Source organism: Panthera uncia, chromosome D4, assembly GCF_023721935.1.
Source record: "Panthera uncia isolate 11264 chromosome D4, Puncia_PCG_1.0, whole genome shotgun sequence".
Taxonomy (NCBI): Eukaryota; Metazoa; Chordata; class Mammalia; order Carnivora; family Felidae; genus Panthera; species Panthera uncia.
Window position 1 is genome coordinate 29,523,009 of NC_064807.1, and position 13,675 is coordinate 29,536,683.

Consider the following 13,675-nt stretch of genomic DNA (forward strand, 5'->3'; position numbering starts at 1 on the left):
AAAAAAAAAAAAAAAAAAAAAAAAAAAAAACGAAAAAAAAAAAAAAATTAAAAAAAAAAAAAAAAGATAAACACCAAAGGAAGGATAGCATCAGAGGTATTACTGGTGATGTCACACATCTCGATTCCATGTACCCTCCTGGTAATCCGACTTACCTTTACGCTTTACACTGCAGTACAAAAAGTTAACTATTAAGACTCTCAGAGGCTGCTCAGCAGGAATGTAATGACTGTCACCAGCTCACCTGCTGAAGGTCTCCAGTAGAGACACTGATGATAAGAGTTGGTATAATCATGAAGCAGGCATTGTAGAAAAGCACTCCATATTTGCCTAACTCCTACAAAAACAAAGAAAACACTGAATTTTAGAAACACAAAGCATCAAATTTCGAAGGCATTTATATAACTATGTATTTATGCAGAGTTAAAAATCTATTCTGACCAACTCTGTATTGGAATATTTTCAGTAAATTCCTAATGTAAAATGCTTCACCTCAAGCATATCATGATAGCAAAACATTTCTTTTAAACAAAAATGGCAGATAAAATGGATGAATATGGATGGACTCTGAGGCCCACCCATCTCTCACATTCTAATTGTTTTTTTTTTATCATTTTGTCTGCAAAATGAGAAATCTGGAACAAAATTAAGAACATTTAAAATGTTAATATAAACAGAACTCCTTAAAAACATCTGCTCTTTCTGGTAAGGAACAGCAGTGTTAAAATACAAGGTATCTCATTTTCTAATCTTGCATAAATTTACTTTTCATTAAAGTGGCTTCACTACTTCTCTACCATTTTTCATAAAGGGTGACATACTGTGACCCTCAAAAGGCAAAAAACCTGTTTTTGTAAAACTGCCACCAGTAAAAAAACAAAGGGCCCTGCAGAAAAAAACAGTGCAGATAAAAAGCAGCTCACAGAAATGAGTCTGTCCATCAAAGCAAACTGCCTCACTCAACACAAAGAACTTGGAACAAAGCAACATATGCCTGGCTCATCCTCCAGAGCTTCCGGAACAGCTGGGGTGGGGTAAGCACTGTCCCCCCACCCCCACAGACGTGGAGGCGGCCACATGCAAGAAACGCCCATCTGCCCACCAGTCTCTGGGGAGACCGCTCAGTTACTGACCAGGAGAGGCAGTTCCTGCTGGGCAAGACTTTACAAATGATCCATTCCACAGATGATGAAACTGAGGTTTGGAGAAGTTTAAGGGTCCAAGTCACAACAACCAGTAAGCAGCATAACTTTTATATGTAACCCATACCTTCAGACTCTCAAACTGGAGTGGCTCTCAGAATACCCCTGACTTTGCCTTGGTCACTGATGAGGATAGCAAAAAAACACCTTTTAATTTTAATCTGCCTCTCAAAATAATCTCTTTATATATTCTGACTTTGCATCTAAAATAGTGTCTTATTTTCAACCAAAACTTTGTAAGGTAAGGGATAACAAGAACCCATACAAACAAGATAACTGAAAAGAAATTAGTGACCTATAAAGCATATCATGTAAATTAAATTATGTGCCAACTTTACAAATCCATTTTATTTTTTCATGTAATTTCAGGGGCCAGAGGACAAAGCCTAAAAATCAAAGGAGTGAAGATCTGGTACCTTTGGGTCCATTTTCTGTTTGGTATAAACTCCATTTGCTGCTGTGAAGATATCATTCAGGAATACAAAAATATAGCCTTCCAAGTTAAAGGCAAGGTCAGAACTGGGAGGGAGAACACAAAAGGATGATTATTCAGAAACTCACAACTTGGCCTTCAAGCCTGCCTGTTTTATCTTGCCCTAATCAAATCCACTTGTGATGCTAGTAACCACCTTCTTTTCCTCTGGCATATTTCCCCCCTGTGGTTAATTCCTCTGCTTTGCCTCCAGACAAAACAAAACCAGGCCATCAGGTGGCTTCAATTTAATCATGAATGGCTTAAAACCAGAGCAACATTAACCACCTTCCTTTAACTGCAAAGCCCTTTCTTTCGCCAACTGATCAAATGGCCAACTAATCAAATGGCGTAATAATCGGTGAGCTCTGCTTTTCTGAGGGGAATGATTTGTCCAACCCACCCAGTGGCTTTGCTTATTGTAATAAACAGGGCCATCTCCAGGGGAGATGCCCTGTGGGGACAGCTGGGCAGTGACTGGGGCAAGAGAGGTCGAAAGAGGAACTGACACCTCCATCTGGTGTCCCGCCGGTCACATCATCCACCAGCACGCCCCCACCCTGTTTGTCAAAAAGGCAAGGCAGCGATCCATTCCTTCTCTGCAATTCCTCTAAGGCTACCTTCTCCTCATTCTTTTGAACATCTTCTTTTCTACTTCCATTTTATATAAATAATACTGGTATAAAAATGTTCGGGGGCACACGGCACAGGGAGAGAAAGAACAGCTGAGCCATGATATGAGTTACCTACTACGCTTGATCCTACAGACAGTGCCAGACCCATGTCATAATTCATAAATACATATCATCAAGGAGGTTTCCTCTACCCTCTTAGGTTCAGTGACTGGAGCCTGCAAATTTAACTGACAGTAGCTTAACAAGAAAAAAGGAATACAACTTTTATAAAACATTTCACATGTATAGGAGTTCACAAAAAAGAAATGAATCTCAAATAAGTGGTTAGACTCTGCGGCTTATATATCATTTTAACAAAAAAAGACATTTGGATTCCAAGGAACAAATAAATTATGGAGAAAGGACTAGGAAATGCATGGGGGAAACCAATGGAAGATAAGTGTTACTGTAGTAAGGTTTATCTACACAGACTCATCTCGGTGCAGGTCCTCTGTCTCCAGTGAGACCTGCTCTCCTACTCCTGGTGCAGGAGAAGGGGGGCACATTCACAAAGGGAAATTTATGGTCTGCTTTTAGGCAGGAAAGGGGAAGATCGAGAACTCTTCCTACATCTGTTGGTTCTCAATTGCCTTCAGCTCAAAATAATGTTTGTGTCCAAGTGGCATATTTTAGAATGGCATATCCTGATCTCCTGCAACATAAAAATTTGTTTTAAAGAAAGATCATTTCTAACCAAAGAAAAAGAAATAGAGAGGCAAAAGTTGTGTCAAAATCTGAATGCAAACTAAACCAGATTTGCTTGAGGCTTCTGCTGGCATTATTAACTACAAATATATTTGTGAGAATGTAAATTAACTTTAGATCATCATAAATCAGAATTCTCTGGCTCAATCACACAAAAAATAAAATCTCTTAAAATAAGGGTCTTCCAAATCTCATCCCTACCCACATTTGGCTCCATGTTAAGAAGCGTCTGCTGTTCCGCAAAATGGCAAAGAGTCCAATGGATAAAAGAGCCAGGTTTCTAGGGGAGTGGAAAGGTGTTGCTCACTTCCTAGGAGAGCCCGAGGGAAATTCCCAGAGTTCTCAGATCTGCTCCGGGGGCCTCAAGTTTCCTAGCACCACTTGTTTAGGCCACTGGTAAAAGCACAGAAATTTGAAAAGAATTCATTTGCTTTAATAAATGAGAGCAAATTCATGGTTAACCCTTTAGTTGTCCTTTATGGCTGTTTACAGACATGATATTTTAACTTTATCTGGCCATGTAACTTGCTTCAGCAAACAAAATGTAAGAGGAAGTAATGCATGGCATTTCCAGGAAAAAGCTTGAAGAGCTGGGGCACGATTCCCCACATGCCCTTTTCCCTCCCTTTGAGGCAGGGGTTCCATCAGCTTGGGTCCCTGAGTAGCTACAATGAGCTGAGCACCCTCAGAGCGTTAACTAATGTTGGTCTGAGTAAGTAGTGTGAGCAGAATATACTTGGTATGTTAATGTGGGAGCTGTTTGTTACAGCAGCATAAACTGGCTCATCTGAGTAAATCAGCTCTACAGTTATCTGCATTTAGACGAGGTGATTTGAATGAGCAGAGAGAAGGTTGGGGGTCACAGCTAGCCTGCAGCTAAGAACTGTGCTTGTCACCCACCTAGATAGTATCCATTCTGTGGGTGCTGAGGATGGGAAAGTTTGAGAAGTACTGTTCCAAGCTGGCTCTTGGGGGAAAGTTAGATGTTTTGGGAACACTACCCTTTGAGCTCATTAGAATATCACATGTGCTAATTATGAGCTGAATTTCTATTCACTGGGTCTGGAAATACGCCTCTGTATACACAGCATCTGAAGCACCATTCCTCACGAAAGCCTTACAGACATTTTTATAAACCATTTTTGTAAAAGTATACAATTGACTCTGAGTAGTTTCCAAATCAAGCTCTAAGAAACTTACAAAAAAGAGGCTGCCCAGGGGACACCTCAAAGCGCTGTGGGAGGAGGGCACTTTCAACAGAGCACCTCCCTCTTTTAGCTACTTTGCTCCTATGATTATCTTGGAACAAAATCTTCATGACTACAACAGGCTCTAAGTTCTGCTGTTTATTTATTTTTTTTTTTCAACGTTTTTTATTTATTTTGGGGACAGAGAGAAACAGAGCATGAACGGGGGAGGGGCAGAGAGAGAGGGAGACACAGAATCGGAAACAGGCTCCAGGCTCCGAGCCATCAGCCCAGAGCCCGACACAGGGCTCGAACTCACGGACCGCGAGATCGTGACCTGGCTGAAGTCGGACGCTTAACCGACTGCGCCACCCAGGCGCCCCTAAGTTCTGCTGTTTAAAGTCCACATACCGGAGACCTAAAACAGTGCTGAAAGTAGAGGCCAGCTTGTAGAGGGGCTGAACTCAGCCACAGATACGACTGGGGACAGGGATGTTACAGATGAAAATGTAAATAATAAACTTTGGTTAGGCAAGGGACTAAACACATTTATAATAATAAAAAAACAAAACAAATAAATTGCTAATATCTGTCACCATCTGGCATGATATATTTTCTAATCTGTTTCTTTTACTTATTGTCTGTCTCCACCAACTAGAATGGAAGCTCCGTACAGGCAAGGTTTCTTGTCTGTTTTGTTAACAGCTGGACTCCCCAGCACCTAGAATGATGCCTCGTGTATAGTACACACTCAACACGTATTTGGTGAATTTGGCCACATGCTAGAGTAAACCCCAGTTTTCTATCTCATTTCATTCTCACAAAGACACTACTAGGTGGGTCTGTTCTAACCTCCATTGCATAGTCGAAATAACTGGGGTGTGGGCAGGCTAAATCACTTGTCCTGGTTGTACAGCTAGTAAGCAAGGAGACTAGAATAAGAGAATATCCATGCCCTTATTTAATTTGCAATTAATGATCCAGAACTCTTCTTTCTCAATCAGTTAAGGAAACTAATTTAACTGAAATTCATCCAGTCTGCATTCTTCCCTTCACTCAGGTAGGGGTTTTTTTTTTTTTTCTATTCTTTACTGTACACATGAGTAAAACTGAGGCACAGAGAGGCTGAGAAACGGCTGACAAGGGGCTGGGCTAAGTTTTGGACCCAGGGAATATAACTGCACATATGCTTTAAGCACCAGGCTATAAAAGCCAGGAGTCTAGGGCGCCTGGGTGGCTCAGTGAGTTAAGCATCGGACTTCGGCACAGGTCATGATCTCACAGTGAATTCGAGCCCTGCGTCGGGCTTCGTGCTGACAGCTCAGAGCCTGCAGCCTGCTTCAGATTCTGTGTCCCCCTTTCTCTCAGCCCCTCCCCTGCTTGCACTCTGTCTCTCTCTGTCTCTCAAAAATAAATAAACATTTTTAAAAAATCTATTTAAAAGCCAGGAGTCTGAGTGTCTGCTTTCAAATGCAAACATGGAGTCCGAATTCCTGGTCTTACATATTAACAAAAATGATACTATAATTGACCCTGAACAACACAGGTTTGAACTGTGCTGGTCCATTTATCCATGGATTTTTTTTTTCAATAAATACAGTACAATATTGTATTTGTATTTTGTATTTGTATTTGTAAATGTAAATGTATTTTCTCTTCCTTATGATTTTCTTAACATTTTTCTTTAGTTTGCTTTACTTTAGGAATACGGTATATGATACATATAACATACAAAATATGTGTTAATTGACTATGTTATCAGTAAGACTTCCAGTCAACAATAGGCTATTAGTAGTGAAGTTTTTAGGGAGTTGAAAGTTATACTTGGATTTTCCACGAAGGGAGGGGGAGTGGGAGGGAGTGCAGTTGGCACCCTTAATCCCCGTGTTGTTCAAGGGTCAACTTAGTCATGCACTGGTATTGGCTCCTGTCCCAGATATACAAATACATTTAATTAGAGTACCCCACCTGGGAAACAGACTGCTAAGGCATCACAGGTGATAAAACAAATCAGCATACAAGGGCTTTATAAAGCTGTTAATCTTGACCAAATGCCCAAGAACTTTTCAAGTAAATTTTTTGTACTGAAGACAAACATTCAGTAATAAAAGCAAGTAGTTTACTCCTTTTTATGAAAAAAAGCTGTATTCATATCTTCTAATGTTCCCTTTATACATTCTCAGAAATGTTCCGGCCAAGTTAGAACCCAGTCTGACTTTCACAGGAACACATGGGGAACCCACTAACATCAACAGACTTGTCTCCTGGCTGCTCAATTCAACTGCAGCCAGATGGAAAATGGAAAATGAGGGCGGGGTGGGGCCTATTGTCAAAGGCACAAAGAAGTTACTGAACAGAAACAGTCCAGAGTCTTACCCAGCTGCTATGAAAGCGCCAAGTATGATGGTAAAAACACTGACGATGATGTTCAAGGAATAGTGTTTCCTGGGATAAATAGATGGATAGATGATAGAGAAAGAAAGAAAAAGGAAAAAATATAGATTATAATTCTTAAACTGAAAATACACATTGCTCACAGTTTTATAGCTAAAATCTAACGGACATCGCTTTACAGAGAGAAAGCACTGTAAGTATCTGTAAGAGGATTAATAAATCAGACCAAATGTCTTTTTTAAACAGTTGTCTAATTTAATTATAAGTGTATTTCTCTGTTCTCATTAGAAAGATGCTATGACAGAATGCAGAAGGGCTCCTGCCGACAGTTCTAGATGGTCTTATATCAAGCATCCAAAGACTAAGATAAAATTCAACATAGGACTTAGAACATTGGGCCATCATCAAAATTCCATTGCTAAATAATCTTCCTAAGCAAAATCAGGAACCACCTTTTCTGATACTGGCCTGAGTATCTTTATGGAAAATTTTAAACTAACATTATAAAAATTAATTTATTCCTATGTTCTATTGTAATCACTACATCAGAATGGATTTTCATGACTTCCTGCATTCCTATTCTATATGTACACATGGAGAATTTTTCCTCTGTATTCCTGTCAGGGTATATTCCAGCTAGCTCAGGAAACATACTTACATCTGTTTGGGGATTGTTGGGGTTGTTTTTTTTTTTATAATTTTCTATTATAAACACATATTATTAGTCTACTATAAAATCACAAGCAAAAAAAATCACTCATGTTCTTATGGAATCATGGAAACAGGAGACTACTTTTAAATGAATAAACCATTTGTCCTTAAGTTATTGCTACTAGCAATTCAAATTGACTATTTGGAAAAACAATTAGATATTGAGAACTTGCTAAGCAAAAATAATATGGGATGAGGGGAAAGGACATGAGAGGAACAGAGGAAACAGAAAAATCACCCAAGTATGATGGTTTCCAGGAGTAAAGTAAGTGGAATGGTAAATTTCCTGAGCACGGTGAACATCGGCAAACTGTCGGGAAAAGATTCAAGTATAGTAACATCAGACACCAAGTATTTTTTTCACATGCTTTACATTTTTAATTAAGCCCACTAACTTTCCAAATTAAATATAAGAAATTAACCTTAATTCTCACATATAACACCAACAAATCACATTAAATAATAGAAATGGAGATTTAGTAGTTTCATGCCACTTTTGCTTATTAGCAATTTTTTTCACTTGCTAGCAATTTTTAAAAATCATGTTATCCAACTACTGCAAAGATTGTGCTAAAACTACAAAGACTATGCTAAAATACCGTATGCAGTATACACCAACACACCCTTTGGCAAATTAAGTTGGAATTATGTATCAACAGTCATTAAGTGCTAACCTTGGACCTAATGATTTCTTTTTGGGAAATTCAGCCCAAGGTAATAATACAAAAGAAAGAAAAAAACCAGGTGCGCAAATGTGTTCATTACAACAGTGTCTTTGGAGAAAACATCAGAAACAACCTAAAAGTCATACAATAAGGGGCGCCTGGGTGGCTCAGTACATTAAGCATCTGACTTCGGCTCAGGTCATGATACTGTGTTTGCGGGTTTGAGCCCTGCAGCAGGCTCTGTGCTGACAGCTCAGAGCCTGGAGCCTGCTTTGGATTCTGTGTCTCCCTTTCTCTCTGCCCCTCCCCTGCTCACTCTCTCTCTCTCTCTCTCTCTCAGTCTCTTAAAATATAAAATAAAACGTTAAAAAACAGTCACACAATAAGACAGTGATAAAATATATGATAAATCTATTTGAGGGAACATTACACATTAACTCTAGAATGTAAAACTTTATACCACTATTGTAAAATAAATATTAAATAAAACAAGGAGAATACATAACTATGTAGAAGCTACAACTGTAACATGACACATTGTACATACGGGGAAACACTGAAATCAATATTTAAAATAGTATGTTAGATGGATGGAACTGGAGAGTGTGATGCTAAGTGAAATAAGCCATACAGAGAAAGACAGATACCATATGGTTTCACTCTTATGTGGATCCTGAGAAACATAACAGAAACCCATGGGGGAGGGGAAGGAAAAAAAAAAAAAAAGAGGTTAGAGTGGGAGAGAGCCAAAGCATAAGAGACTGTTAAAAACTGAGAACAAATTGAGGGTTGATGGGGGGTGGGAGGGAGGGCAGGGTGGGTGATGGGTATTGAGGAGGGCACCTTTTGGGATGAGCACTGGGTGTTGTATGGAAACCAATCTGACAGTAAATTTCATATATTAAAAAAAAATAATAATAAAATAAAATAAAATAAAATAGTATGTTAGAAGATAAAGTTATGAGTTATTTTTTCCTCAAAACTTTATGTAATGAGGCTATATTCATTGCCTTTTAAAAATACTTAAGAACTTTCAGTGGGGCCTCAAAACTCAGAGATTCCAAAACACAGCTCAATGCACACCCAAAAAAACTGACTAGGCTGGAACAGCCAACCTCCACCTGCTTCCAGATGTCACCCTGAGAAGATGGTGACTTGGAGAAAGAAAGTCAGAACCACAGCCAGGACAGCAGTGACCATCTCCTCTGGACCAGACCTGTGGAGGGGTTCCATGTGATCAATGATGCCACAACCAGAGAACAAGTACAGAAAGAATTTTCAGGAACTTTATACCCACACTTAAAGATATCTTATGAGGGGTGCCTGGGTGGCTCAGTTGGTTAAGCGGCCGACTTCGGCTCAGGTCACAATTTCGTGGTCCGTGAGTTTGAGCCCCGCGTTGGGCTCTGTGCTGACAGCTCAGAGCCTGGAGCCCGTTTCAGATTCTGTGTCTCCCTCTCTCTGACCCTCCCCCGTTCATGATCTGTCTCTCTCTGTCTCAAAAATAAATAAATGTTAAAAAAAAAAAAAATCTCTTATGAGACTGATTAGAACTGCCTTTTTCAAAGCACCCAAAAAGTCAATTAATTCCAAAAAGTATTTTTAATGATGCCTTTTAAAAGCAAGTAAGTTATACTTAATGATGAAAAGCTGACTGTTTTCCCCTTAAGATCAGCAATAAGACCAGAATGTTTGCTCTCAACACTACATCAATTCAACATATACTTGGGATTCTAGAAGAGGCAATTAAACTGAAAAAAAAAAAAAAAAAAGGATACTGTTTAGAAAGCAAGAAATAAAGTTATCCCTATTTGCAAATGACACATAAAGAAAATCCTAAGGAATCCACTAAAGAGTTATCATAATGAATAGTTAAGTAAGAGTGCAGGAAAAAAATTGCATATACAAAAATCAATTACATTTCTATATATATTGCAATGAGCAATCCAAAAAGGAAATTAAAACAATTCCATTAATGATAGCATCAAAAGAACAAAATTCTTAGGAATAAATTTAAGAAAATAAGTGTAAGACTTGTACACTAAAAACTACAGAATATTGTTAGAGGATTAAAGAAGCGTTAAGTGGAAAGATATTCCATGTTTCTGGATCAATAGGCTTAAAATTGTTAAAGTATTGGAAATACTCCCAAATAGATCTATAGTTTCAACACAATCCTATCAAAATCTCAGTTGGCTTTTTTTTCCCCCCAGAAATTAACAAGCTGATGTTAAAACTGATATGGTGAGGCACCTGGCTGGCTCAGACAGTACAGCATGAGACTCTTGATCTCAGGGTCGTGAGTTCAAGCCCCATACTGGGTATGGAGCCTACTTAAAATAAAGATTGGGGCACCTGAGTGGCTCACTCGGTTGAGTATCTGACTCTTGTTTTCAGTTCAGGTCATGATCCCAGGGTCGTGGGATTGAGCCCCACACTGGGCTCTGAGCTGAGCATGGAGCCTACTTAAGATTCTCTCCCTGTCCCTGTCCCTGTCCCTCTCCCTCTCTCTCCCCCACCCACCCCATGCCCCTTTCCCCAGCTTGCACTTTTTCTCTATCTAAAATTTTAAAAATCTATAAAAAATAAAGATTAAAAAAATCAAAATATGGCCATGCAAGAAAGTTAAAACAAGAAAGCTAAACCAGAAAGCTAGAACAATCTTGAAAAAGAATAAAGTTGGTGGACCCAATGTGAAAACTTATTACAAAGGTACAGTAATTAGCACTATCTAGTTATTGATTATAGACATGTAATCAAAGGAATAGGATTAAGAATCTAGAAATAAATCCATACAATTATGGTCAATTCATTTTCAACAAGGGTTCCAAGACAATACAATGGGGAAAGAAAAGTCTTTTCAACAAATGGTGCTGGGACAACTGAATATGCATCCACATGCAAAAGAATGAATTTGAACCCCTTTCTCACACCATATACAAGAATTTATCACATATCAAAGACCTAAATATGGGAGCTAAAATTATTAAAATTTTTGAAAAAAGCATAGGGATAAATCTTCATGACCTTGGATTAGGCAGTCTTCTTAGATATAATACCAAAAGTACAAGCAGCAAAAGAAAGACTTGATAAATAAGACTTCATCAAAATTTTCAACTTTTATAAATGGATAATCAGAAGGTGATATATACAAACAATAGAATATTATTTAGCCTTAAAAAAGTAATAGGGGTGCCTGGCTGGCACAGTTGGCAGAGCATGTGACTCATGATTTTGGGGTTGTGAGTTCAAGCCCCAGGGTGGATGTAGAGATCACTTTAAAAATAAAATCTTTTAAAAAGAGAATAAAATTCTTATACATGACAACATGAGTGAACCTTGAAAACATTATACTGAAATAAGCCGTAACTTAAAAAAAAAAAAGACTGTATCATTTCACTTGTATGAAATATCTGGAGTAGGCAAGTTAATTGAGACAGAATGTAATATAAAGGTTACCTGTGGCTGGAAGCATGAGAAAATTGGCAGTTATTTTTTAATGGGTACAGAGCTTCAGTTTAAGATGATGTTAAAGTTCAAGGAATAGATACTGAAGATGGTTGCTCAACATGTGAATATACTGAATGCCAATGAACCATATACTTAAAAATGGTTAAAATGGTAAATTTTATGTTACATATATTTTACCTTAATTGTTAATTAAATTTTTAAAAACCTAAAACTTTTGTGTTTCAAAGTATACCATTAAGAGAGTAAAAAGACAACCTACAAAATAAGAGAAAACTTTGCAATCTTGTGTGTTAAGGGACTTGTATATAAAATATATAAAGAGGACTTACAGCTTAATAATAAAAAGATGAATAACCATATTAAAAATACGCAGAAGATCTGAATAGATATTTCTCTAAAATATATCTATATCTATATCTATATAGATAGATGGCCAATAAGCACATGAAAAGATGCTCAATACCATTAGTTATCAGAGAAATGGAATCAAAACCATGAGATACTACTTCACAACTACTAGAACAGCCATAATCAGAACAACAGACAATAACAAATTTGGCAAGAACGTAGAGAAGTTGTAGCCCTCTTACATGGCTGGTGGACTGTAAACTGGTATAGCTACTTTGAGAAATAGTTTGACGTTCCACAAAATGTTAAACAGAGAACTGCCATATGACCAGCAATCCTACTCCTAGACATAAATCCAATCAATGGCAATCCCATTCTTCAATGAAGTCATCCTTGTCTCCTTTCTTTCTCCCACACATGTTATTTATCAGGAAATTGTGTTGGCTGGTCCTTCACAATATATCCAGAACCTAGATTGTGGCCTGAACATAACCTTTACCATTAAAAACAACCAGGGGAGGGGTGCCTGGGTGGCTCAGATAGTTGAGCGTCCAACTTTTTGATTTTTGCTCAGGTCATAATCCCAGGGTCATGGGATGGAGCCCTACATCAGACCTGCTTAAGATTCTCTCTCTCTCCCCTGCCCCTCTCCCCTGCTCATGTGCTCTCTCTCTCCCTCCAAAATAAATAAAATAAAATAAAATAAAATAAAATAAAATAAAAATAAACAGGGGATCCTTGGAGAATGGCAGGAAAAGTTCAAGACAAGCCTGGGACATCATGTGCCAGAAAGCAAGGAACTAACCAGAGCACTGGGGCACTAGAACATAAAAGCCAACTCATAGGGGCTCCCATTGGCCTGAGATGGGATAATGTGAGCATCAAAAGAATTATTTATATAATTAACTAAAAACATCAAGTAAATGAAATAGATCAATAGAATATACTAGAGCACCCAGAAATAAACCCACACAAATATAGTCAACTGACCTTTGACAAAGGAGCAACCATAATTTAATGGAGAATGGATGGTCTTTTCAACAAACCATGCTAAAACAACTAGACATCTACATGCAAAAAAAGGAATCTAGACAGACCCTACACCTTTCACAAATAAACTCAAAATAGACCATATGCTTAAATGTAAAATGCAACCTATCAAATTCCTGGAAGATAGCACAGGACAAAATGTAGGTGATGGGGTACAGCAATGAGTTGTTTTTTTTTTTATCTTTAAAGAAATTTTTTAATGTTTTATTTTATTTTTGAGAGTGGGGGGAGAGAGGGAGAGTGGGGGAGGAACAGAGACAGAGGGAGACAGAATCCCAAGCAGGCTCCAGACTGCAAGCTGTCAGCACAAAGCCCAACACGGGGCTCTAACCCACGTACCATGAGATCATGACCTGAGCCAAAGTTGGACACTTAACCAACTCAGGCACCCCTAAGATTTTATTAAGTAATCTCTACACCCAACATGGGATTCAAACTTACAACCCCAAGATCAAAAGTCATATGCTCCACCAACTGAGCCAGCCAGACACCCCTCAACAATGAGTTTTTAAATACAACACCAAAAGCATGAACCACGAGAGAAAAAAATGATATGGAACTTCATTAAAATTTAAAACTTCTCTGAAAGACAACACTAAGAGAACAAAAAGACAAAACTACAGACTGAAGGAAAATACTTGCAAAACACAGATCTGACAAAAGACTTCTATCAAGTAAATGGAAATTCATGAGTTTATAATGATTATAGTAAAAAAACCAAACAAGCAAAAACTCTCACTGGTCACCACTGAAGGTGACAGGACACTAATTTATTATACTGAACACGTATAAATAA

At 38.2% G+C, this 13,675-nt stretch overlaps 1 protein-coding gene across 2 annotated transcripts in view; it reads right to left on the reverse strand.

The window, feature by feature from the left end:
• Window positions 1-13,675, reverse strand: part of SLC35D2 (solute carrier family 35 member D2) — a 57,366-nt gene that overhangs the window by 27,097 nt on the left and 16,594 nt on the right. The window contains exons 5-8 of one of the 2 annotated variants that reach the window (XM_049634313.1): window positions 7,584-7,655; window positions 6,617-6,685; window positions 1,619-1,721; window positions 245-337 (exon numbers count right to left, since the gene is read on the reverse strand). In XM_049634313.1, the coding sequence (XP_049490270.1) occupies window positions 245-337; window positions 1,619-1,721; window positions 6,617-6,685; window positions 7,584-7,655 (337 nt within the window). The remainder of the gene's footprint in view (window positions 1-244; window positions 338-1,618; window positions 1,722-6,616; window positions 6,686-7,583; window positions 7,656-13,675) is intronic. The other variant, XM_049634319.1, reaches the window with a different exon arrangement.